This window comes from Streptopelia decaocto (assembly GCF_964273445.1).
Source record: "Streptopelia decaocto genome assembly, chromosome: 3".
NCBI lineage: Eukaryota > Metazoa > Chordata > Aves > Columbiformes > Columbidae > Streptopelia > Streptopelia decaocto.
In genome coordinates this window covers 99,879,848-99,904,278 of record NC_138656.1, presented here as the reverse complement: position 1 = coordinate 99,904,278, position 24,431 = coordinate 99,879,848, and the positions used below count along the sequence as shown (strand labels likewise).

Genomic DNA, 24,431 nt, shown 5'->3' with positions numbered 1-24,431 from the left:
ATTCCTTTCCTACAGTAAAAAAAATATTATGCAGCTAAATTCCCTTTTCGTCCTGACAGACCTAAAAAGGTTGTCCACAATATCTGTCCTTTCCTAAAGAGCATGTCTTATTCATTGTAAACTTCATATATACATCATTTTGAAAGGCACATAAATCTTTCTTAGTGATTTCACTTCCAGGAGTTGAACACTATTGCTTCTCAGTGTCTACCTTCACTATTTTGCACAGCAAAAGAATTTTCTGTTCCAGTTTGTATATTTTAATAGCAGATAGACCAACTGATTGTACTCACCCTTTGGATTTTGGAGACTTGCATCCTGCTAGCAATTGCTGTTCATCATCTTTATTGAACATGGATGTCACTTCCTTCCAACCCCGGAAACTTGCACCTTGAACCTATGCAGAGAAATAACCATCCTCATAAACGTGAATTACAGACTTTGTGGACAAACCTCTGCTGGTTTGCAGAGGCAGGCGAGCGGTGTCAGGGAGCACAGCTCTGCTCCTGGGTGCGCTTCTGCAGGCAGGAGCTGCTGGCCCCATTTTGGCGTCCCATGGTCAGAAGGGAACACAGGCAGCTTAGGGGCTTCAGCAAACAGAGATTGCACCAACAATCATTGCTCGAAGGGGCCTCAGACAGGACAGCCAGCTGAATTAAGAAACTCTTAAGGCTTAACCTGCTTTGCACCCATTGTTCCTATTTTTAACTCACCAAAACTACTCATGGCCCTGCAAGCAAAAAGGGTCAGAGCCTTGGCTCATCGGTGAAACGCAGCGTGTGGCACTGGTGCACCACGGTGTGCTCTCTAAATTTACTGCAACCGTTAAACATGTAGCATAAATTATTTTTTCAACATTATTAAAGGTTTGGTTCCCTCTCCCCAACGTGAAAAATATAGGTATTGGTTATTTTTATTCTGATAGCATGCTTAGGGACTTAGGGACTCTAACAGAAATGTTCGCATGCATTTCTCTCAGGGTCTTGTAAGAAGGGCAGAGTGACAGTCTATGAGTGTTACTTGATTACATTAAAAATTACAACAATACATTATGAAGTATAATAACAATCAAAACAAAATCATAGTAGTCAACACAAGTGAAGGGTAATTCATCAGCTGTTATGATGCTTCATCCTTTTTGCAGAACTTATCAGTGCAAATCAGTATCAGTTTGTCATTTTGGTTTTAACTGATTACACTTTATAACTTGTACATCCACATAGGCCTTAAAATATGTATGTGAAACAACCACCTACAAATTGAGCACAAACACTGGATAGGAAAATCCTGGTACTGCCAGCTCCTCACCTCTCAGAAACCCATCACCTCTACCATTCGCAGAAGTAAACCAGAACCTTTCTTAGGACATATTAGTCACAGAGTATTTCCACCTCCTGTTCTCCCCTTCCACTGTATCCTACACCTTCCCTGCTCACTCACCTTCCCTGCTCACATCTGAGCCGCCTCAGCTCCTCTGACCCAAGAGACACAGTAAGTCCCTTTTAGGATCAAGAGGAAGGTCTAACCTAGACTTTCCTTCACTCAGTTTCACTTTGGCTAGATAAAAATATGGACCCAGCTTTGGGCAAAGCGGTGGGGAACTTGGAAGAGCAAGCCCAGAGTGATTACCAGCTTTTGTTCATGGGATATGGACAGATGAGGCACAGGAGAGCCAGGTTCACCACAAGCCAGGCCTCTGCAGCCCACGCCTAATCTTACCATAAACCACTGCATTCCTCATGGCTTCATAACAAAAGCAACTGCTTCCATAAATATTTTTTCCACTATGAGAATAAAATGAGTACAGATTACAATGAGCAAACTCTCATGTTTAATTTAAACATATGCTTTCTATTTTTAATTATGTTAAGTAGACAGCTACCTTCAATTTTGCATCCCTGTGGCTCACTCACCAAACCCATCTCATAGAACACTGGTACTGTTGATAGTATAAAACAAAACCAGACAAGCTGCAGATGATGCCTTCAAAGAGATGCCTTGCTATACCAAATCCTTGTGTTTAAATTGTCAGCCTCACCAAGCAGTAGTCAACATTTAAAGCTTCCGTCATGTAAATAACGGTCTAAAACCTCAATTTTAGTCTATAAAGGCCCAATCCTGTTATCTGTTTCTGTTGTTCAGTTAAATTCTGTAACAAGTTTAACTGAGGATTTGTTGCTCTGATTTGGCTTCCTCTCACTGCAAAGTACTTCATCTACAGCAAACTTCTAAAATGTAAGAACCTCCAAGACGTTAACTATTGAAGAAAGTAATCTGTCTAAAGAAAGAAGGAAAAAAAAAAAAAAGATAAAAACTCTAGAAAGCACTTGGCTTTTTATATGTTAAAGAAATCCGTCATCTTCTGTTATCTTACTCCAACTCTACTATTTCAGGCCTTTTGGGGAAGGAAGGAACCTTTGCTACCATAGGCCAGCCTACAATTAAATGCAGCACATAACAGCTCTTACTGCCTTACCCCTTTAGGCCTTTAAATGGGAAAAAGACCCAAATCTACCTCAGTGATCTATTTTATAGATAAGCTTGTGTGTCTTCACTGTTGATGTTTTCATCAAACCATTGCTACATAACAAATCTGCAGATTTAGAAACAAAAAGAGAAAAACACCTTGTTAATGGTTTTCAGATATCAATTTAATACAGACAACTAGCTTAATTTAAATTATAGGTGCCATTGAAGAACAGCACTGATCAAAGACTATTTGGAGACATGCATTTATACACAGAGTTACGTTCACTGCAAAAAAAGGATATACCTACACATACACGTTCTTGTAATATAGAACATTAATGTCCAGCCACAAGCTTTCCATATTTTTTACTCTGGATATTTTAAAATTTAAGTTAATTAAGCCTGATCCTTATTCACAGATATTCTTAAGAACAATTATTAGAAAAGTTCTGTTCAATGTCAAACAGATAGTGTGTGCAGGTTTCCAGATAAAAAATTACAAACTCTGCACTCTGTATATCAGTATATATACCCATCTGTATATCAGTAGCTATGTACACATTGAACCATTCCTTCAATATTTCCATGAACAAGTACTCCCACAACGGATCCAGGGCATTTGGTACGTACATACAAAGGTAACAGCCGTGTAGCAGATTCTAAGTGATTTATTCTTTTCTCAACCAATCCTTAGGGGAAATGTATACTAAACCTTTAAGACATGCTTCCACCAGTTAGTTATTTGAGGTTTCTCCAAAAGAAACACTGCGAGGATAGTCTACATAATGGCAGCAACGTCCAAGTAGACTGTATTTTGCTAATATGTGATAAAACTCGTTGCACAAAGCCTACTGCATATTAATGGCCTAGGCTGAAAGAAACCCCAGAAGCGCAAGAGTAAAACCAGAACCTCGCCTACTACAATGACGCCTCCTCTGCTACACCTGCCTGCACCAGTGTGGATCTGCTGAAGCGTCTTTTCACCCAACAACTCACTCTTGATAGTCTTCTCAGTGACACTATACTTAAGAATATAAACCTTAGCAAAGGAGGAGGTCAAACTTATTTCCCAGTTCCAGAAACTTTTTCCTAACTACTGAACTGCTTAAGACAACAATCTTTCTTTTTAATTACAGCTGTCATGTAACTCTGTCACATACAAGAAAAATCCCCCAAAACAGCCTGCTGTATTTCTATATTTCTTTTCAGTGTCTTTTAAAGATTTTTAACCTACACATGCAGTGCCACCACCGATGCAGCTGAAACAGTCATAACTGTACCTGCTGGTAAGTACAGCTCAGGAAGGAGATCTTGAAGTCACCATTCTCTGAAACCATCAGTCCGAGATGCAGCAGCTGCAAAGCCAAAAAATGCTGGGAACCATCACAAAAAGGCTTAGACAAATTCAGGCAGCAGGTCTGTAACTGGATACCCTCTATTTAGAGGGCTGTACCCTCTAATATCTCAAAACAGTGATTCTTGGGGTTAGTGGAAGAGGCCCTAGAAACTGGCCAAGCTGTGGTCTCCCTGAATAGCATTTCCTGGTGCCACAGTCAGACAGACTGCAGGACCTGGGAATTTCTTACATTCTTTACAGAGCACATGGAAGAAGACCTAGATCCCAGAACAATTAGCTTCCTTGCAATGGATGTCAAAGGAATGCCGGTAAGTAAAGAAGAGATGAGACTTTGGTGAGCTGACTCCTCACCACTCCGGACACTTACTTTGTGTAAAAAGAGTAAAGTTACGCAAAGTATAAAAATACAGTACTGCTACTGTCTTAAAGCATCAAGCCACTTGCAGAAGTTCTGTATTTCATTTTTGTTCTGTAACTGTCTACACAAAACTCCAAAAGTACTACTCCTAAGATTTTCAAAAAAGTTTGTATACATAGCTGACTAGCTTGTATTCTCAAACCTTTTAAGTATTTTTCCTTGTGTCAGTGGAAAAATAAATAATTCAACATCCAGAGTTCACAGAATCACACAGCCTTTACAGCTGGACAGGACCCCTGGAGACCATCTAGTCCAACCACACTGCTCAAAGCAGGGTCAGCTTGAGCAGATTGCCAAGGATGACACACAGCTGGGTTTCGAGCATCTCCACAGCTGGAGAATCCACAACCTCTCTGGGCAACCTGTTACAGGGCTTCACTGCCCTCATGGTGAAAACATTTCTTCTTATGTTTAAATGGTACTTCTTCTGTTTCAATTTGTGCCTACTGCCTCTTGCCCATTCAAGGAGCACCACCAAGAAGAGTGAGACTCCATCTTCTTTACACCCTCCCTGCATGCTGGTGTATCTGCAGAAACCCTTCTTATTGCTCTTCATTTTCCTCACCAGATTTAACTCTAGGTGGGCTTCATGTTTCCTAACGCCATCTCTGCATGCTCAAGGAGCATCTCTATATTTCCCTCAGGTCACTTGATCCTACTTCCACCTCCTGTATTCTTCCTTTTTATGTTGGAGGTCATTGATGCAGACCGACATTATGACACCTTTGCTTCTTTCTCTGTTGATGTGATGGATGGGATGAGCTATTCCTGAGCTTGGAGGAGGTGATCTTTGAAAATCAAAACTGATTGATACCACTAGAATAGAACTAGGTATACAGTCAAACATCCAGGTTAAAAACTCATAATAATTTAAAAGAAAAAAAAATAAAAATCAAGTGAAATGCCTATAAAGGACTGCTAAGAGAGCGCTATTAAGAAGGACTAGAATTGTAATATCAGATGGTAGGAAGTCAAAACCTTTAGAGGACCAGGCTGGATGCTGCAGTCTGTTTCCAAAATGCCAATGAAAAACAAAGCAGAGACTTTCAAAGATGCTATTTGAGTATTCTGTGAAGTAGGATTAGAGACTGGTCTTATACCAGTTTGACTGTGAAAGCACAGAGTATGCCTGACAAAACAGCCATTAATAAAGGTTCTCCCATATCTTCTGTTTTAGATTGTGAAAATCTGTGCAGCACAATGTCCTGTGCAATCACCCAAAAGGATCAGTAAAACAGAAATTACAGACAACGTATGAACCCATCGACTGGTAGACTACTGAAAAACCATCATTATCATGTGTCCCAATAGGCATCTAAAGAGCTCAAGCCCAGAGCACAGATTCTTGCCCTTCAGCAGAGGAAATTCCAGCTTGTAAAGTACTTTCTCCGCCATGAGAAAGCTGCCATTTAATTAGCGTGTTTTCTGAAACTGGGAGTACAAGTAGACACTTCTAGAACATCATGTAAAGGATGCAGCCTGTATCGCTAGTCAAACTGTCTGATGTTTCCCCCCTCACTCCCCTCTGCTTTGCCAACGTCTCAGTGCCGGTGCCCATCTGTCAGACAGATTCCCAGAGAGAATTCACACAGGGGGGCAGATCTGGTTTACCAGACACTGCTGCTGAAAAGGGTCAACCCAATCCATTGCCTGCTCACATTTATGCTGCCTTCCAAACACCGCGGTTTTGTATCTGTGGGATGCTGTGGAAAAACAGTTCAACTCAAAGAAGGGCAATGAAGCCAGTGAAGGGTCTGGAGCACAAGTCCTGTGAGAAGCAGCTGAGGTAGCTGGGGCTGTTTAGCCTGGAGAAAAGGAGGCTGAGGGGAGACCTGATCACTGTCTACAACTACCTGAAAGGAGGTTGTGGCGAGGTTGGTGTTGGTCTCTTTTCCCAGGTAACAAGTGAAAGGACAAGACGAAATGGCCTCAAGTTGCGCCAGGGAAGGTTCATATTGGATATTAGGAAAAAAATGTCTTCATGGAAAGGGTTGTCAGGCATTGGAACAGGCTGTCCAGGGAAGTGATTGAGTCACCATCCGTGGAGGTGTTTAAAAGATGCGAAGATAAGGTTCTTAGGGACATGGTTTAGAGGTGGACTTGGCAGTGCTAGGTTAATTGTTGGACTTGATGATTTTAAAGGTATTTTCCAAGCAAAGCAATTCTATGAGTAAGCCAGCAGAAATCTAACTAATTCATTTTTTTTGCATTCTTTTGGGTTTGTTCTAAGAATCAGCTCATTAAAAGATGTCAGAGTCAGACAGTCACCAAAGCGTGTGGACACTAGGGGCAACAGCACCTCTTCTGTAGCAAAAACTACTGTATCAGCACAAGCACCCTCTGGAAGTTGCAGCCATCTATCCACCGTCTTCCATATATACAGCTTTGTGCATATCGTATGGCTTCCCAAACTCACCCTCTAAGCTTCACTCTGTAAACTCAACCTTTATGGTAAGTTTTCTGCTTTGTTACCTGTATTGATTCCCATGCATCAACTGTACATAAATTGTATATGTATGTCAACTACAATTTTACTTTCTTTAGATAAAATGGGGAACTAATGTCTACTGGCAGTTAACTTCATAAAATGCTCCAGAAAGGGACAGCTCCTCTTAATTGGAAGTCTTCTACAAAACTGAGAGGTATTATTACCAAAAGTAAATTTAGGTATACCATTTTTCACCACATCAGCAAATTCTGTTGATTCACGCAACTCAGTTTCCCACAGTAGGTAAGCAGGCAAAGAGTTATAAATGAACAATTGAGAGGCTACTGGGAAACAGTAAAGCATAACTAAGAAGAATTTTCAGTTAATTTTACTGCCAAAAGCTACACAGTTCATCATTAGAACTCTACTAGAGGGCAAGAAGGTTAATGAAAAATTAGGCTAAAAGGCAGCAAACCAGAAACAGTAACAGTTTGGTATAAACTAAAGTAGTAGATTTGCTTAAAAGCAAATTTTAAAAGTACATTGCACAAAAAAGTATGTAGATATAGATGAACATATACTAAAGAGAAAGACTGTGTAAATGTAACTGAAAACAGTTAAATCCACCCATCAGATGCATGTGGTTAATATACACGAACACCTCATTACGTGAGGAAAAAGAAGCACAGAATTCAATGAAGTCAAAGAATAACAGCAAGGATTTGCCACACCTATGTTAAGGGTACAAGACAAACAGTTTTCATCTCAAAGCAAGAAATTTGAGTACGTTCAAGTATTACTCTGGCTCTAAAATGGCACTGCTTTATGAGTGGTACCAGCACTGTCAATATATTCTGGTTAGACTTTTGTGCTCCCCACCTGCCTGGCCAGCAGGGCTTTGGAGCACAGAAGTGACTCTCTGACGGCTACAAGAAGCCACATGACAAGAGTCTTAGCAACCAAAAAGAGCAATTGCAGGGGATTCTTGCTGTATACCTGCAGTGAGAATCAGCATGTTCAGTGCCTCTGTGTGGTTAAGCAGCTAATCCCTAAAAAGTCACTGCTCAGCATGTATGAAATGAGATTTCCAGAAATGTATATTTTAGCCAAGTTTTAGCAGATCTTTACAAGCATTTTCACAGAGGATTGACAACTGGCAAATCAAAACCCTCCAGCAAAGTAGAGGCACTCCACAGAACACTTGCAGAATTTTTTTATAAATGTAAACTAAAAGGACGGGTTTTCCTTTCAACCTTGACCGAGAAGAAACAATTGTTTGTTCCACAGCTTCTCTCCCTCCTCCCATGAAAAAAGAGCCCAAAATAAAAAGCGAGATATGAAATTTTCTATGTAAGTACCTTACAGTTCAATAAAGTTACAACTAAGTGGTTTTTTATTAAAAAAAAAAGGCAATCAGCTTTAATTAAAGAGGCATAGTTCCCACACTATAGGAAACCTATTCATAACATGCAAGAACTCAAATAACAGAAAGAAAAAAAAAAAAACAAACAAACAAAAAAAAAAAAAAAAAACCACAAAAAAAACCAAACAACACAACCCCCCAATTTGTCTTCCAGACAAATGTCAAAGTGTTTGGGAGGGGGAGGATTTTTCAACTCATCCAGCTGCTGGTGTGCAGACCAACAGTTACTTTATTCTGTGGCACACGTGAGCTGAAACAACAGCGTTTATCTCTACCAGAACGTCCTAACAGCTCCAATTCTGTTATTAAAATGATTCTTTTGTTTTTCAAAACTCTCTGTCTCATTTCAAAACTGGCCTAATAACTGTAGATGAAGCCTCTGCTGTACTTTTAACTCAGAAGCCCAGCACAAGGCCAGACCCCCAGGATGAGCTAGCTCTGCAGGGCCAAAGGGCCAAGCGCAGCACAAACACGGGTTCCACATTTCTGCATTTTGCAGAGCACCACTAGAGGGTTCACAGTTCCTCACTCTGAGATGTCGCGAGGCTTTTTATCCAGCTATACTTGCCTTTCAGGAGAGCTGTGAAGAGGGAACTAGAAAAATTGAGCTTTGCAGTTAGCCTGTCCTCACTGCTAAGTGGAAAGGTTCCTGCATGAGCAGAAACTAAGATCATTTTCCAGCCTAAATCTCCAGCTCCCACTTTTGCACCTCCAAACCTAGGTCAAAGGCTTTCCTCTGTGAACAGGCATCAGGACTGGCCTAAAACTCAAGCTTTAAGAGACCATTAGGACCATCTCCCAAAAGGGCAGACATACCCTTCATCCACTGCCCTTTTCGTCAAAAACTTCATTCTTCTTCACTGTACTGCTGCAAAACAGAGACCCTTTTACCCATGACACGTGCATACTGAGAAGACCACACATCTAACTCATCAGCATTTTATTAACATATTAAAGATTTTGGAGCTTCTGGAATATCACTGTACTGACAGCTTCTAAAATGACAGAACAACCAAATAAAATACAGAAGTGCTTTCAGAAACAACCGTAAAGAAAGGAGAAAGACAAGGTGCTTTTTTGTGAATATATTTTTAAGACAAGGGTGTTTTACCTTAAAACACACAAATACTGTAGCTCAGTGGTTTGCCTGAATACTTTTTGAAGTCAAAACACACACTTAGCAAGCCTTCCTGAAAGACTAAGTAAGGGGCAAAAAAGCTTCAATATAAAGAAATTAATTTTACGGTTCTTTTCCTAAACATTCATCATCTGGCATAAAATAAACAGTAGTTGGTATTTTCCATAAAAAGGAATACATTTCTTCTAAAAAGTAGAAAAAGATATAGTACAATTTGAATTCTGTTTTCAGTCAAAATTGTTCTGTATCTGAAGTAGAACAAAAAGAAGTAACAGAGGCAGATGTTCAGTTTATACATATTAATGTAAAGTATTCTGTTGCACTAATTAAACTATTTTTAAATGCTTTTCTCTGTACCTATGGAATTTCAAAATAAGCTCTAGCATATCATAACAACTTCCAGTTCTTTCATCTTCTACTAATGTATTTTAAGAACATTAAAAAAAAATTCTTGGACACATATCAAAGTAAAAAAAAATAACTTTTATGCCTATTTTTCTTTTCTGAAAGAGATATGAGATAAAGTCCTTAACCTCTTGTGGTCAGAGAGCCACTCTCCCCTCAATGCAGGACCCTTTGTTAAACTTCATCAGGTTCTTCTCTGCCCAGTCCTCCAGCCTGTCCAGATCTCACTGAATGGCAGCACAGCCTTCTGGTGTGTCAGCCCTTCCTCCCAGTTCGGTATCATCAGCAAATATGCTGAGGGTGCACTCAGTCTCTTCATCCAGGTCATTGATGAACAGGTTGAACAGGACTGCACCCAGTACTGACCCCTGGGGAACCGCACTGACTACAGGTCTCCAACCAGACTCTGCACCATTGATCACAACCCTCTGAGCTCTGCCGTCCAGCCAGTTCTCGACACATCTCACTGTGCATCATCCCACCCGCACTTCTTGAGCTTGCCTATGAGGATATTATGGGAGACAATGCCAAAATCCTTGCTGAAGTCAAGGCAGACGACATCCACTGCTCTCCCCTCATCTACCCAGCCAGTCGTCAGACCACCATAGGCGGCTAACAGGTTGGTCAAACATTATTTGCCTTTGGTGAACCCATGCTGGCTACTCCTGATAACCCTCTTTTCCTCCACATGCTTAGAGATGACATCCAGAATGAGCTGTTCCATCACCTTTCCAGGGATGGAGGTGACTGGAGTCTCCAATACAGGCCGACTGGCCTGTAGTTTCCTGGGTCATCCTTCTTGCCCTTTTTGAAGACTGGAGTGACACTGGCTTTCCTCCAGTCCTCAGACACCTCTCCTGTTCTCCATGACCTTCCGAATATGATGGAGAGCAACTTAGCAATAACATCTGCCAGTTCCCTCAGCACTCATGGGTGCATCCCATTGAGGCTCATGGATTTGCTGAACTCAAAGACAGACTTTTGCCTACATTCCTTTCCTCTCCATTCATAACAGTAGATTTTGGAAGAAAATCAGAGTACTGACAACACTAGTGAAGGCAATTCATTAGTGTAGCACTTCGGTCCATCTCTGAATTAAGCTGGTACCTTAACATGCTCAGGTCCTCTTGTTACTATCAACATTCTCTTCAAGACAGGGCAAGATCAGTGTCAGGAGTACTTTAGAGGCCAAAGAAAGATATAGAAAGTGGGGCATAGCATACATAGTCTGCGTTTTAATGAGAAAAAATGACACTTTTTCTTCCTCTACATATAACTCCAAATATAAACAGTCTCCAAGTACAAAACAAGAACAGCTACTTATAACTGAAATTATCCAACTCCAATTCCAAGAAAAAATAAAATTACAACAGAACCGTTTGTGGAAATTATATTTGAAGTGGCTGTTTCACAGAATCCCCTGTGTTTACTTTGGTCCATTTTTGCTTATGTCAGCCACTTACTGTTTAAAAATCAAATGTATCAACTCTTTCCTTTTTAACTAAAGTAAATGCAAAGGAGTTGTTATGCTCTTTGCTCCATAAACTTAATTTTCCATTTAAGGTAACTGCACATGCACATATCCCAAGACTCCCAAAACACACGGTATCTCAGCTCCTACACATTACGAAGGACCACCTTCACTTTGCTAACAGCATCAGAAAGAGGTGAGAAAGCCAGCATGAGAAGCATTAGGTATTTCCAGTCATGTGGGGGCCCAGATGTATCAGCTTCATTTTGAGAGACCAGCTTCAAATCCCATGCATCTGTTTTTGTTATACTTATTTTTATAAATACATTTTAAAAATTATTTGCCTACTAACATTTCCATTTACTTTATAGGCAATTCTTTACATTATACAAGGGACAAGGATGGAGTTAGGAGCATTTTTAGAATCAGTACGAAGACCACCACACTACAGTGCCACAATAACAGTGTGTTGAAGTAGAGTGAATTGTACATAGACAGTTTTAATTGTTGCAGCAGAACACAAAGTCGGGAACTCCTATTATGATCCATAATGAGAATATTACTTCCTGTGGATCTTAACAAATTATTTAACTTCTGGATTTCAGTCAGCTGTCTTTAATACAGGAGAATATTATTGTAGATGGATAGCCAAAAATGGCAAAGTTAAGATTTGTATAGTACTCTAAAATGAAATTCAATTAGTTTTTCCCTTTTTTGTTTTTTCCTTTCCTTTTAAGAGAATCATCGGCAGTGTTTTAAACTGAAATGCCACACACATAACATTTCAGAACTTTCCTTCTTTCTTCTCAACACTCAGCTCCCAAACTTTTGGATGAGGTTGCAAAGCCTTAGACTTAACATGATGGTATCTCTGATCAGACACAGGGTAAGAGCTAGAGAATACTTCATCTGATTTGTCCACATTTTTACCAAAAATTAAAAAAAAAAAAACAAAACCAAACACGAACACACAAAACGAAACAAAAGGACTGTAAAAATCTCAAGGGGAAGTATGGTAAGAGGATAACCTATCTCAGACATCCAGAGCTGGCAGAGCTACCAGTTTCAACAACCAACAACATTGTCTCCAGAACAAACAAGACACTGTTAGTACCTTCCAAAGAAATAACATCTCACATTTTAATTCTTCCACCTCTCCAAATATCTTAAGAAGGATAATAAAAACATGAAAGTGCATAAACAGACTTCATGCTCTACTACAGAGCAAAGCCTCTAGCAAGGCAGAGCGCAAGGAAGCAAGAGCGCAAAGCAGCTGTCACAGCGTGAGCTTTTAGAGGAAAACTGAGAGATGCAATGAGCACCTTATGCTGCTAGGGAGTCAGCATAATAAAATGTGAACACCCTTGTTTATAAAAGACGTAATTCACACTAAATAGTAGACAAAAAGTGGTATTTATTTGCTTATTTAAAAGTGTGACAACTAGGACTGTGTTTCTGTGGACATACAACGTGCTGCCTCACAAAGAATGAGAGAGCAGTTTGGAGTAACTATGCTCACGCAGCTGAGGCTTATGGTAAGACGACAACAGAAAGTTAAAAGATATGAAATACAAAGATTAAAAATATATGAAACCCTCAAGAAAGAAACTGGTGAGTATTCAGTACCTAAAATAATACTTTTTTATTTGGAGTGGAAGACCTTATGACTCTTTGCAGCTACCTGAAAGGAGGTTGCAGCGAGGTAGGTGTCAGTCTGTTCTCCCAAGTAACAAGTGATAAGAAGAAAAGCCTCAAGTTGCGCCAAGGGAGGTTTAGATTGGATATCAGGAAAAATTTCTTCACTGAAAGGGTTGTCAGTCACTGGAGCAGGCTGCCCAGGGATGTGCTTGAGTCACCGTCCCTGGAGGTATTTAAAAGACATATAGATGTGGTGCTTAGGGACATGGTTTAGTGGTGGACTTGGCAGTTACAGTTACAGGTTAACAGTTGGACTCAATGATCTTAAGAGTCTTTTCCAATCTAAATGATTCTATAATTCTAAGTATCCATAGTATCCTTTTAAGATACAATGCCTAAAAGGAGACTCAGACAACTTTGGTGTGCTTGTGATGTCCATCCATACATCCCATGTGCTCACAGCAAGTCTTGATCGAAACTGGCCAGTAGGTTTGAATTCAGCAGTCTCAAAGACAATAGATTTTGAAACATTTTGTGGAAAATCCACTGCGGGGAAAGCAGAGAGCAGCTGAGTGATGCCCCACGGCAGGGAGAGAGCGCAGGAGGAGCCTGTGTGGGGTCCAGAGGCACCCAGGCCACAGTGTGGGAGGGACCTACGCACTGTGGAGAAGGGGTGGGTCTGGTATTTAAAAACATCGACAGAGGGAAAGAGGAGCCAGAAGGAGGCAGGGGACCCGTGACACCACTGGGGAGAGCTGAGGAGAAAAGATGAGAAGTCATATACAACCTGTCCTCACTTGTTGCTCACAGAATAAGTTGTGTTTTTTGGTGGTACACATTAGCACACACTCTTCTGATACATATTCTCTACTTTGTTACCATTCAGAGATCAGGGAGCCTAAAATTTGACATTTTTTTCAAATTTTCTTTAGGGGACAATCTACTGTACAGCTATATGTAAAGAGTGAAGATGAGCTTTTGTTATCATGCGGCATAACACATACTGACACAACACAAATTATTTCAGTGTATTTTAATCGAGGTGGTTTGCAATTACAACAATTCCGTTTTTACTTTAATTTAAAATAAAAACGCAGCCCACATGACAGTATTTAGTAACTAATAGGTGACTAAATGCTAACGCTAGTGGGAAACACTGATCAGCAACTTGAGTAGCCTTCCAGTTCTGGCAGGGAAAGGCTGGTATGTGCAGTGTGTTTTCATAAGGAAACAAGTGCCCTTTTGTTGGACATATTGCAAGCCATAAGGTACTCAAGGGATTAATTCAACTAGCACACAAACCTTTTTGTACAGAGATCAAAACTGTAATCTACTTCCCTCAGCTTCCTTTGTGGTAAAGTAATTAATTAGTCTCTTTAGATCATTCACTTCCATAATTCAGGCCAAGATGAGAAACGCTGGACATCAAAGAGTTAAGACAAATAATAGCATCATCTCACCCTGCATGCCCTTCTTTTGCTCTAATACATAAAGTGGTATATTATCGATTTTCTCTACCCAGTTGTGAGACCTTCCTATCATACGCACACAAGCTGTCAAAGCTGAGCACACATAAAAGTAAACAAGCTGTTATTAAAATAGTGGCTCCTTTTGGTGCAAATTCTTGCCCTTCTGCTGACCTGCTACATCCCCTCTGCCTATCAACACATCTCATCAAGGACTAAGAGTAATTTAAAGTCTAGGTTATCATGCCTGTAAGTGCAAATTAGATTATGAAGCACAAACGTATAATTTAAGTGGGAAAAAAACCCAAAACAAACACCACCTCAAGAGATACACTCCAGGGTAGAATTTAACAAAATTCCCAATATTCTACAAACTCCGCTAAATAATTTAGTGATAGTAGAGTGGAAGGTTAAAAAAAGTGTTTAAAAAAATCACTCAGGAAATCACAAACCTGAAGGTTGACCTCTGAAGTTGGAAAGATTCCCAAAACACTGATTACAAACCAAACAGTTGAACAACTATGTATACACAGCCTGACCAGAGACAGCACAGATTTGGAAGAGGTCACACTGCCAGATCACCATCTTAAAATACAGCTGGCAAAAGAAACCCCTTCCTTGGGTTCAAGCTGGATCCATTTGATGCCATAACATCAAATGAAACAAACAAGACTAAAGCAGATTATTAATGCAAGTCACTCTGCTTACCTCATGTTAGAACTGAATCAAAAACAATGCAAAATGCACTCAAGCATGGGTAAGATGAAAGTTATCAGTGGAAGATCAGTGGCACTGAGCCTCATTTTCTTTGCTGCACCTATAATATACATCCGGAACATACACCTTTGTGCACATAATATGCACCTGGAAAAATTCAGTGTGTGGGTATATGCCCTCTGAATCATGAAATAGAGGCAACAGTGATCAAATGTAAACAAGCACTCAAACAACTATACTGCTTTCAACATATTCTTTTAACATAGCTGAAAAATAAAGCTGAACTGTACCCAAAAACTCACACAAAACTGAACATGCCCTTTAAGGAAAAACAAGGTTTGCAATTTTAACAAATAAAGTGATGCATTACTCAGTCATACCCAGCTTTCTCCTGAGACATGGGGCTGTGTGTTCAGCAGACAGAACTCCCATGCTGAACCCTGACTTGCCTCCGCTCCTTTCTGGCAGAGGGAGCCTAGACTGGGATCAAGATCATTTCATCAGTCTTGTCCATATTTCATCTACTGCTAGGTGTCAACCTTCTATTTGCATGTCCCTAAAGCAAGAGAGTGAACCAAACTGGCCACGTGGGCAGGTGGCGCAAATTGAAATTTTCCTATTGATATCACCAATGAAAATGATTAACCTTACTATTTCTGAAATCTGTTAATTCTCAAGAGTAATTCAGTATTTTAAACTAATTTTTCTCTTCTATAAAAAATACTTTTCCACTCCAGATTGCTCACTACACTTAGAAAAACTTCTACATCATTACAATAAACCATTTTAAATCCACTGCAATTAAACACTGACAGTGACTCCTATAATGAAAGTTTCCTCTGCCAATCTTTGGCAAAACTGAAAATACTTTGTCCATAAAGAAAAGGAAAATGTAAATATATAAGTATGTTAAAGAATTATACTTTCATCTTGAGATATATTTAGTAGACAACACTAATCTTGAAACATGCTTCCAAAACATAATTCATCAGACCATCTCTAAAAGAACTTATTTCACTCTGCTGACTTTAACAAATCCAGGTGACTATTTCAGATACAGCAGCCAACCCATCCAATGCATTTAAAAACGCTTCCATCTTCCAGGCCCCACCTTTTGTAACCACTTATTATTCACCAGACTGACTGGAAGATGAAAAAGAGTTTTCCTACATTTTCACCTTTCAAATTATTATTAATACTGAATGAACCAAAATTAGGATGATGCTCTTTCCTTTATCATGCACAGCTGTCAAAAACTTGTTTAGCATTTTCACAAACTCTGTTTCATTCAGCCACTTCAGTTATTGCTTTACATTCCTTTATATTTTAAAATAAAATATCTAAATTACTTCCATATTCCTACTGTCAATTGATACAAATGGTCAAACTTGCTGGAGAAGATTCATTTCAGAATGTAAGTATTTACATAGGAATACTTTTGTAGTTCTGCATTTTATTGGTGTTACAGAGAGAAACATCAGAACACCAGATTCTTATGCTTTCTGTTTTTACCTCAATATATGAGGTTATTCTATTAATTGTTCACGGTATTGCGCATCTCCGTAGTAAGGGGCTATACTACATACTACTCAGACTTTGCCTCTCTGAAATATTTTTGGAAGAATGTTATTAAACACCTTAAAATATTTTTAAAAAGCTCAGCTCATCAAGAATTTAGTTTTGCCTCATTTATAATATTTCAAATATGCTTCAAGAAATGGAAACAGCTGTATTAAGATCAAAATATCATCACTGTCGAAGCTGAAACAAAGAAAGTCAAATAATGGATTTGACTTCAATTGCTGCAAAAATTCAAATATTCCAGTGAAGTTTTCAATTTTCATGAAATTTCTGACTAAAAGTCTTCATACTTGAAGTTCATGTTTGCTTTTTCTGATCTAGAAAACAAACCTATGGATGCTAATTCAAAAGACAGTAGCTGACAAACATTTTTTATTCAGTCATGGCATTTGCAATTAATTTACATATCTTTAAAAAAGCTCTTGCATGAATAATGGCAATATTTTCATAGTGTAGTTTCTGCAAAACAGGTTGAACACAATATTTTTGGTTACAGTGTTCACCAGCACATGCGCTGCTTCCTTCTGACACGCGGCTTTTATCAGCACTTGCAGTGATCACACACACCTGTCCTGTAGCTCCTCACAAAAAAGCAGCAGCAAAACTTGTTGGAAATGTACCTCTGATGATGACAGAAATGAAAGATTGTCTACCTGATAACATGTTCAGTAACTTTTAATAGCTCTACTTATGCTACGGATGTCCTCATGCAATCTGGGAAATAGTTTCTGTAACAGTTTACATTAAAAAAATATAAACTTGTTTTACCAGTAAATAATTAAATCGCTTAAAACTATGAATTATTTCTCAAAAAGCATTATATTTTAATTTGTATATTAATGGTAGCAAATCCATCACTGCTAGGAGCTTATGGCTCCGGAAACCTTGCAAAACCCCATGAAGATAGAATGAATAGGTTAGGGAAAGCAGATCTCAAGCAATAATGTGGAGGAGAAGATGGTTTTGCGGATCAGTGAAAAGGGATAAATCTGTGTGAGGCTGAAGGGGAAGCAGACAAGGCTGTGGACAAACCCTGGTGATTGCAGCCAGTAAAGCAGAACTCTCGAGGTATGATACAAGTGATAAAATGGCAAATAGGGAAGAGGAAGGGGACATATTATACTAAGAAAAACCTTGAAAGCAAAGACAGAGATTTAAATGTAAATGTCCTGAAACAAAGGGAAGCCAGCTGAAAAAACAGAAACCAAAGGATGAGAAGGACTTAAAGTTTATGCCATAAGCAACAACAGTAATATCAGCAACGGGATTTGCGGGGACTAGAGGATGGGGAAATAAGACATAGGTATTAGAAGCTGCAGAGGAAGTAATCACCATCAGGATGGGAAGTGAGGGTCTGCACAAGAATTTCAGCTGTCTAGACAGAAAGAAAAATACTAATAAATTTAAAAAAAAAAAAAAAAAAAAGCAGACCTGGACTTTATAGGGGAAAGAGCAGTAAAGTATTGGACACAAATTCTCTCTTGAACAGTAAATAAAAACCACTGACAACCTTCAGCTTATAAACTTGACTGGAAAAAGAAAAAAAAAAACAACAACAAGAAAACCAACAAAAAGATAGATACTGATGTCTATAGTAGTGGACCAGCCAAACAATATGTGCTTTGTGGGCCTTCTAAGTCAGAGTTAACCAACAGAGAGATGCTAAGAGGGGAGAAGCAGATCCAATCCGGGTTAAGTGGGTAAAGATGACAGTATAAATCAGAAAGTGAAGCAGCTCAGAAATGCAAGGGATTAAAAACAAGAAAGCCTAAAGCCCTCAAAGACACCATCAGCTCTGCAGAGCTCCAAGAAGACTGTGAGAAGGAAACGGGACCTGCTCAAGAAGCTGCTGAAAGACGGATGTGACAAGAAGGAGGAAAAGCAAGAAAGGCAGGTTGAGGAAGGGCTCGGGAAAGTCTTCACTGTCAGTCTCACCATCTAATGTTCAAGAATGATGACAGAATACAGGTGGTGGATTTTAGCCAGGAAAATGTCACTGAAATGCCACAAGAGTAACTCTGATGACAGCAAAAAAAGCAGGCTAGCAGAGAGGAGAAGGTATGAAGGAATTGTATGAGTACTGCAGGCAAAGCCTGAGAAACACTGGAATGGCCAGAACATGAAGGAATGGCATTAGCTGGATTAACATTGACTGCTTTATTTTTTAATTAAAAAATAACCTTATTCAATGTATTAGTAGAACATAAGAAATGCTGCTCAGCTCCCACCCATTCCTGCAGGGCCTGTCTGAGTTCAACTCATTCCAAGATGAAAGTTGGTATTAAAATTTCACGAGAGACTTAAATATCTTTATTAAAATAGATAACTAAAATTCTGTGTAGCCAACTTTAAAACATCTAGGAAGCAAGTCTAAACAAAATTCAGCATAAAACATGTTTTTGCACATATTCTCTTTGAACATAACAAAAAAAACAATCAGGGAGAACAGATCAAGGCTAAGGATCTGAAATATTTTTACATGAAAGGTAAAGTTGCAGCAGATAATATAAGTCAATCTGACACCCATCCACTCCTCAACTATACAGATGTGTTTTAAAGTCAAGCACCATTTTACATGAGAGTTACATGCGATATTGATACAGCATTGACGTCTCTGGGGACTGCTTAATGATAAGAGGCTTGAATCAAGGAGAGCTTCGCACGCTGCTGAAGAGTTGCCTTCCAGAAGTCAAAACCCAACATTTTTCCCTTTCCAAAAATATAACTACAGTTCAAAACATAATGACTATGTTACAAACTGAATGCAAGTTTGGCATGCATCAGGGCAAATTTCTAGCATATTTTGAGAGACACACAAAAAGCATAATAATTTCATTTTATACATGTATACTATTTACATGTGTTAAGTTGCCTTCATGTATTAATTGTAACTTTAGCCAACAAAGCCTCTTCACTGCATAAATTTTAAATAGTTATGCTTCAATGCACAAATTAAAATTAACTTCTAAGATTCAGTCTAAAACTGTCTGGTATAAAAAAAATACAATAATTCACACATTTATTTACACAAGTACTGTTTCAAAATTTACTTGTCTTTCTTATCTCAGGAAACACCTTACTATTTTAAAGACGTGTTAACAATTCAAAGTACTTGAATGTATGCAGAAACTTTTGCTAAGAAGTGGCCAGAGGCCAACAATTCCCTCCCATTGCAATTTTCATGTTCTAAAATTTGTTTTTGTTCTCCATTGGAACAAAATCAAACTGTTCTGTATTCCACAAAACCAGAACTGTCAAAACTTCTCTTTTTAGATCAAACTAAGACTTACTACTTAAGAACTAAAAACTTGTACAAGTTCAAATGTCTGTTTGAGTAAGCCCAGATCAGGCTTCCATATCTAAATAGGTTGATAAACATTTCTGTAGAGTAACAAAGGTTTTTTGGTTTTTTGTTTGTTGTCAAAACTTATAGTAGCCTAATTCTTTGTTGCTGTCTGCTACTGCAATATCCTAATTATTAGGCTGCACGGTGAGAACTCCTTCACTCTTTCTCAGCTTTGAAGAAACAACATATAGCACCAAGACTTCATTACACTGGAACACTTTCAACCTGGCCTGTTTTAATGACACAGATGTGACTACCAATTTCTTTTCTTTGAAGTAAGAAGTTTCAGCATTATTTATAGCATGAATGGTAGAAGCTTAAGGATTCTTCTTCCCCCTTGTGCATTAAAAATCAAAATACAGACAAAAGAGAGTTGTTGGGGAAAACAACATATCAAAAATCAAAGTCAAAATGTGATGACTACAGTTCATTTTTTACCAAATGACATTTCAGAAAAGAACATAGAGGAAATGAAATCTAACAGTAAACTTCTCCATGAAATCTAGTGCTGGACTTTCTCAATTTATTAAAAAGCACTCAAAACAAATTATCTAGACTTTGGCACTCAAGACAGAAAATTAGGAAAGTCCTGGATTATCTTTGTCTTTATGAGGTAGTCCTTCATTCACAGCTTAAGCAGGCTGTACCATGACAACTTAAACAGAGGCTGAGGAAGAACAAGACTTTTTTCATGCACAGCTGAAGTACTAAGAGAACTGCCTCCATAACTCCTCCAAGCTCTGGTGGTGCTACTGTCCTCCAAAGTCAGGGGCTTGGGTGATGCAGGTCAGGACACAGCAGTAGTGAAGTGCAGATCATTGCCAAATTGCTCTACACATTACTGGATTTCACTCATTTGCGATCGTATTATTGGGAACTGAACAGGTTCTGATGAAACATCAAAAATGTCAGATTACCAGCAAGGCCCTTTAACCAGATCAGCCATAACAAGCTGAACAAGCGCATTTGGTTACCTCACACTTTCTCCTTGACACCTGTCTAAGCCATGTTTTAGAAATACTGTACATATGGCTGACCTACAAGCTTCCTTTAGTAGATCACAAGAACTGCAATGTTAATCAGGAGGTTAGAGTTTTCCATATAGTCTATCATTCCTAAAAGTGTATATAAACTCTCAAATAACTACATTAAATGTTTGTGGAGGGTTGGGGATTTTTTTCACCAATTGACAAATCTTCTTGATTTTAACAGGCAAAACAACTAATAGCTTATCGCCTTCACTCCAGTTTCTGTGCCAAGCTACACTACAGCCTTGCTAACTTTTCTGAATCCTTGAATCCTTTATCTTCCAGAATATTTCACTTAATGCCTTAGAATAATTTATTTTTCCCCTACCACCTACAATACCAAAAACAAGTCTTTTATTCCATTGCCACTGGTAATAGACACCGTGGGAGCGGGAAAGTGATTTTCTTAAAATTTATGAAAATGGCAAACCATTTGCACCAGAAATCATTGTTATCACCCTTATAACTTGAGGCTGCCACTAATGAAACTGAAGCCCGGGACAATAAAGATGATCAGGACACGAAAAAGCAAATAAACAAACAAAAATGACCTCTGTTGTTGAAGTAGAGGATAAAATAATGGGAGAATTGTCAGGACAGAAGTCTGAAGTATCATCTTCTGACTGGGAAGCAAAGGTCAGGAGCCCCAGTGGGGGTTTAGAGCATCTGAAGTAGAGAGGACAAGCAGTGGATAGTCAATGGGATTTACTGGAAGTTTTTGGTGAGCTTTGGTGTTCAAGGAGGGTTTCAGGAGGTAAGCAAGTCTAGGAGGGCTGTGGACAGCACATGCCAGCAGCTTAGTGAAAACAGTGGAGGTTTCCAAGCACCTGAGGATACAAACTGTAGGACGGAGAGGTTAGATGTTGCATGAAACGTTGAGGGAAAAACTTCAGGTCGTCTCCAACCCACATTTCCCCTACGTCCCCTGAATGGGCTCTCCAAAATTAGAAAATCCTGTTCATCCATATGCATCTTCACAGCTGCTGTCAAACAATTAGCAAGGGCCAGGGCTCTCTTGTTCACGTGCAGGGCAAAGGACAAGGCAAGGCCGAACTGGGAAGCAGACAGGTGATTTCAGCTACTGGAAGATGGAGGGAATAACTGCTGCAAATGGGAGAAGCTGCTCTTCAGCAGTAGCCACACGTTGTCAGTCCATCATAGCACCTGAGAAAGTAGGCTATCCAGATCCACTCCAGCTCTTCCAGCAAGGTAGGCAAGACAGCCATAGGGTGGGAAATTTGGTGGGTTTTTGTACCTTCTTTTGAATACAAACCTCACCAGTTTGCTGCCCTGGGCAACTGCTTGCTTTAGATACCCATGTCTCCTGCAACCTCGCATTCAACATCTAAAGATACTTTGTGGCAACAGATCAGTTCAGCAACAAAGCAACACTGGCTAGCGTACCACGCTCCTGAGCTGGATTGGTGCCTAATTGTTATCAAGTTTTGGAAAGCAAGTCAACAAACATTCTTTTAGTTGCTTCGCCTGATACTCATCTGATACCCTTCCTTTCAGGTTGTATTTGTTAGGCGACCGGTACTTTGAGGAGGTCACTGCTGGTATTTAACTTATCATTTAACAATGAAAGCTTTCAAATAAGATTGCGGCTATTTCAGGATAGCCATCTACCATTACTGTAACTACAGAAAAAGCAATCCTGCCAAAACGCCAGCGCTCTACACAAACGCGCACACATCTGCAAATGAAGATCATGTTCTTACAAATCACCGTTTAATGTATTGTGCTTAACAGATGGGTTGCAATGCCCCTGCCTAGGGCTGGGAGAGAAAGTACCCTGCGGTATGAAGCCACTGGAATGAAGGACAGCAAGTCCCAGCAATGCCGGAGGCCGGCTGCTGGAAGAAAAGAGAGGAGGACAGACCAGTCAGCACCCCCAAAAAAAACGGGTGACAGTTGCACGCCCCGCGCAAACACCCCCTTCTCCGACCACAGCCAGGTTTTCGGCACATCTCGGGGTGGGGAAAGTGATTACTCATGCCGCCGGAGCGGAGCAGGGTGCGGGGCCGAGCCGCACGACCCCTCCCCGGCCCCGCGGGGCTCCCCCGCCGGGCTCCGCGCTCCTACCTGGGGGGCCGCGAAGGCGGCGGCGGCGCAGGCGGCGGGCGGCGGGCCGCGGGGACGCGTCTCCTCCTCCTCGGGCGAGTCGTCCAGCAGAACTTTGCTGCTCTTGTTGAGCTTCCACATGGCGGGCGCGGGGGTGGCGGCTCCCGCCTCTCTTCGTCCCGGCAGCGATGGGGCCGAGGCGGGAGCGGGCGCTGCCTCCGCAGCCCCGGCCGGGGCGGCTCGGCTGGGCACGGCTCGGCTCGGCGCGGCGGGGCTGTCACCCCGCCGGGGGCTCCCGGAGCGGGAGGGAGGAGCGGTGCCTGGCGCTGCCGGGAGCCCGCCCCCCGCCACCGCCTCGCCCGCCGGCCTGCTGGCGGCCCCGGCCCGCCGAGCCGCTGACCCGGCCCCGACGCCCCGCCTGGCGGCTGCGGGGAGCCGGCTGGGAGGGAGAGCCCCCCGGCGGCAAGGCGGGCAGGGGGCGGGGGCGACACCTCCCGCCGCGCCGCTCCTCACCTGCCACCTCTCCCCGCCGGAGCCGCGGCCCGCAGCCGCCGCGCCGCCGCTGCCATGTTTGCGGGGGCGGGGCCGCGGGGCCGCGGGTGCTTTCCCGTCACCACGGCAACCGGCGCGGCGCCCGCCGCTCTCTGACAGCGCCGGACCCGGGGACGGGGGTCGGCACCCCCGGGCGGGGATGAGCCCCCCACAGCCTCCTGCGGGCACAGGAGGGGCCCTCGGGGACAAGGCCCCGCCGAGGGCCCGCGCAGGTCCCTCAGAAGAGGGGCCGGCCGGTGCTGAGCAGCGTGCGGATGGCGCTGCCCGCGCAGCGCTGACCACGAAATGTGCGTCCGGGCAACGCGAGGCACTTTGAGGCAGGGTCGGACCGTGGTGCTGGGGGTAATGGCACCCAGACGGTGCCACAACGGCCCTGACACCACCTCGGAGGGTCCAGGTGTACCCACCCGTGTACCCGCCGGCCCCTCGCCCGCACCATCAGCCGGGGCGCACCCCAGGAAAGCCTGCAGCCATGCCCGCAGCCGTGTCCCGCAGCCATGCCCAGCAGCCTGGGCTCGGCCCCACCACGTTCCTTCCCCTTCCCACCTCCCTCACCTCACCGAGCCCCGTGGCCCGGGCAGAAAAGACTGGTGCATCCAGCTGGTGTCCAATGAGTCCCAGTAGCCTCCAGTTTGATGGCCGAATGACCCAGTCTGGATGTAACACCCTACATACCAGCTGGTACTTCTAAAGGTTCTTGTTTTCAAATAGATGTGCTAGCATGCTTTGCCATAAAAGTCTGTACATAGGCACTCATTTTTTCATTTATTTGAACTATGAGTTAGGGTCAGATGTCAAAAGAGCCATGAATGTACCAGTCTTGCTTCAACTGCCTGATCTCTCCAGGGCCAAGCAGCAGCGATCAAGCAGCAGCAATGCTTGGCTGAGGTATTTTCGGCTGCAATGTGCTCCTACTTGCTTAGTCAGAAG

The 24,431-nt window shown here is 41.5% G+C and overlaps 1 protein-coding gene across 1 annotated transcript in view; it reads right to left on the bottom strand.

Moving 5' to 3' along the window:
* TDRP (testis development related protein) overlaps positions 1-23,478 on the bottom strand; it is a 29,148-nt gene extending 5,670 nt beyond the window's left edge. The window contains exons 1-2 of the mRNA XM_082047862.1: positions 22,971-23,478; positions 294-397 (exon numbers count right to left, since the gene is read on the bottom strand). Coding sequence (XP_081903988.1) covers positions 294-397; positions 22,971-23,090 — 224 coding nt within the window. The 5' untranslated portion in view covers positions 23,091-23,478. The remainder of the gene's footprint in view (positions 1-293; positions 398-22,970) is intronic.
* Between the last annotated feature and the right edge of the window lie 953 nt (positions 23,479-24,431).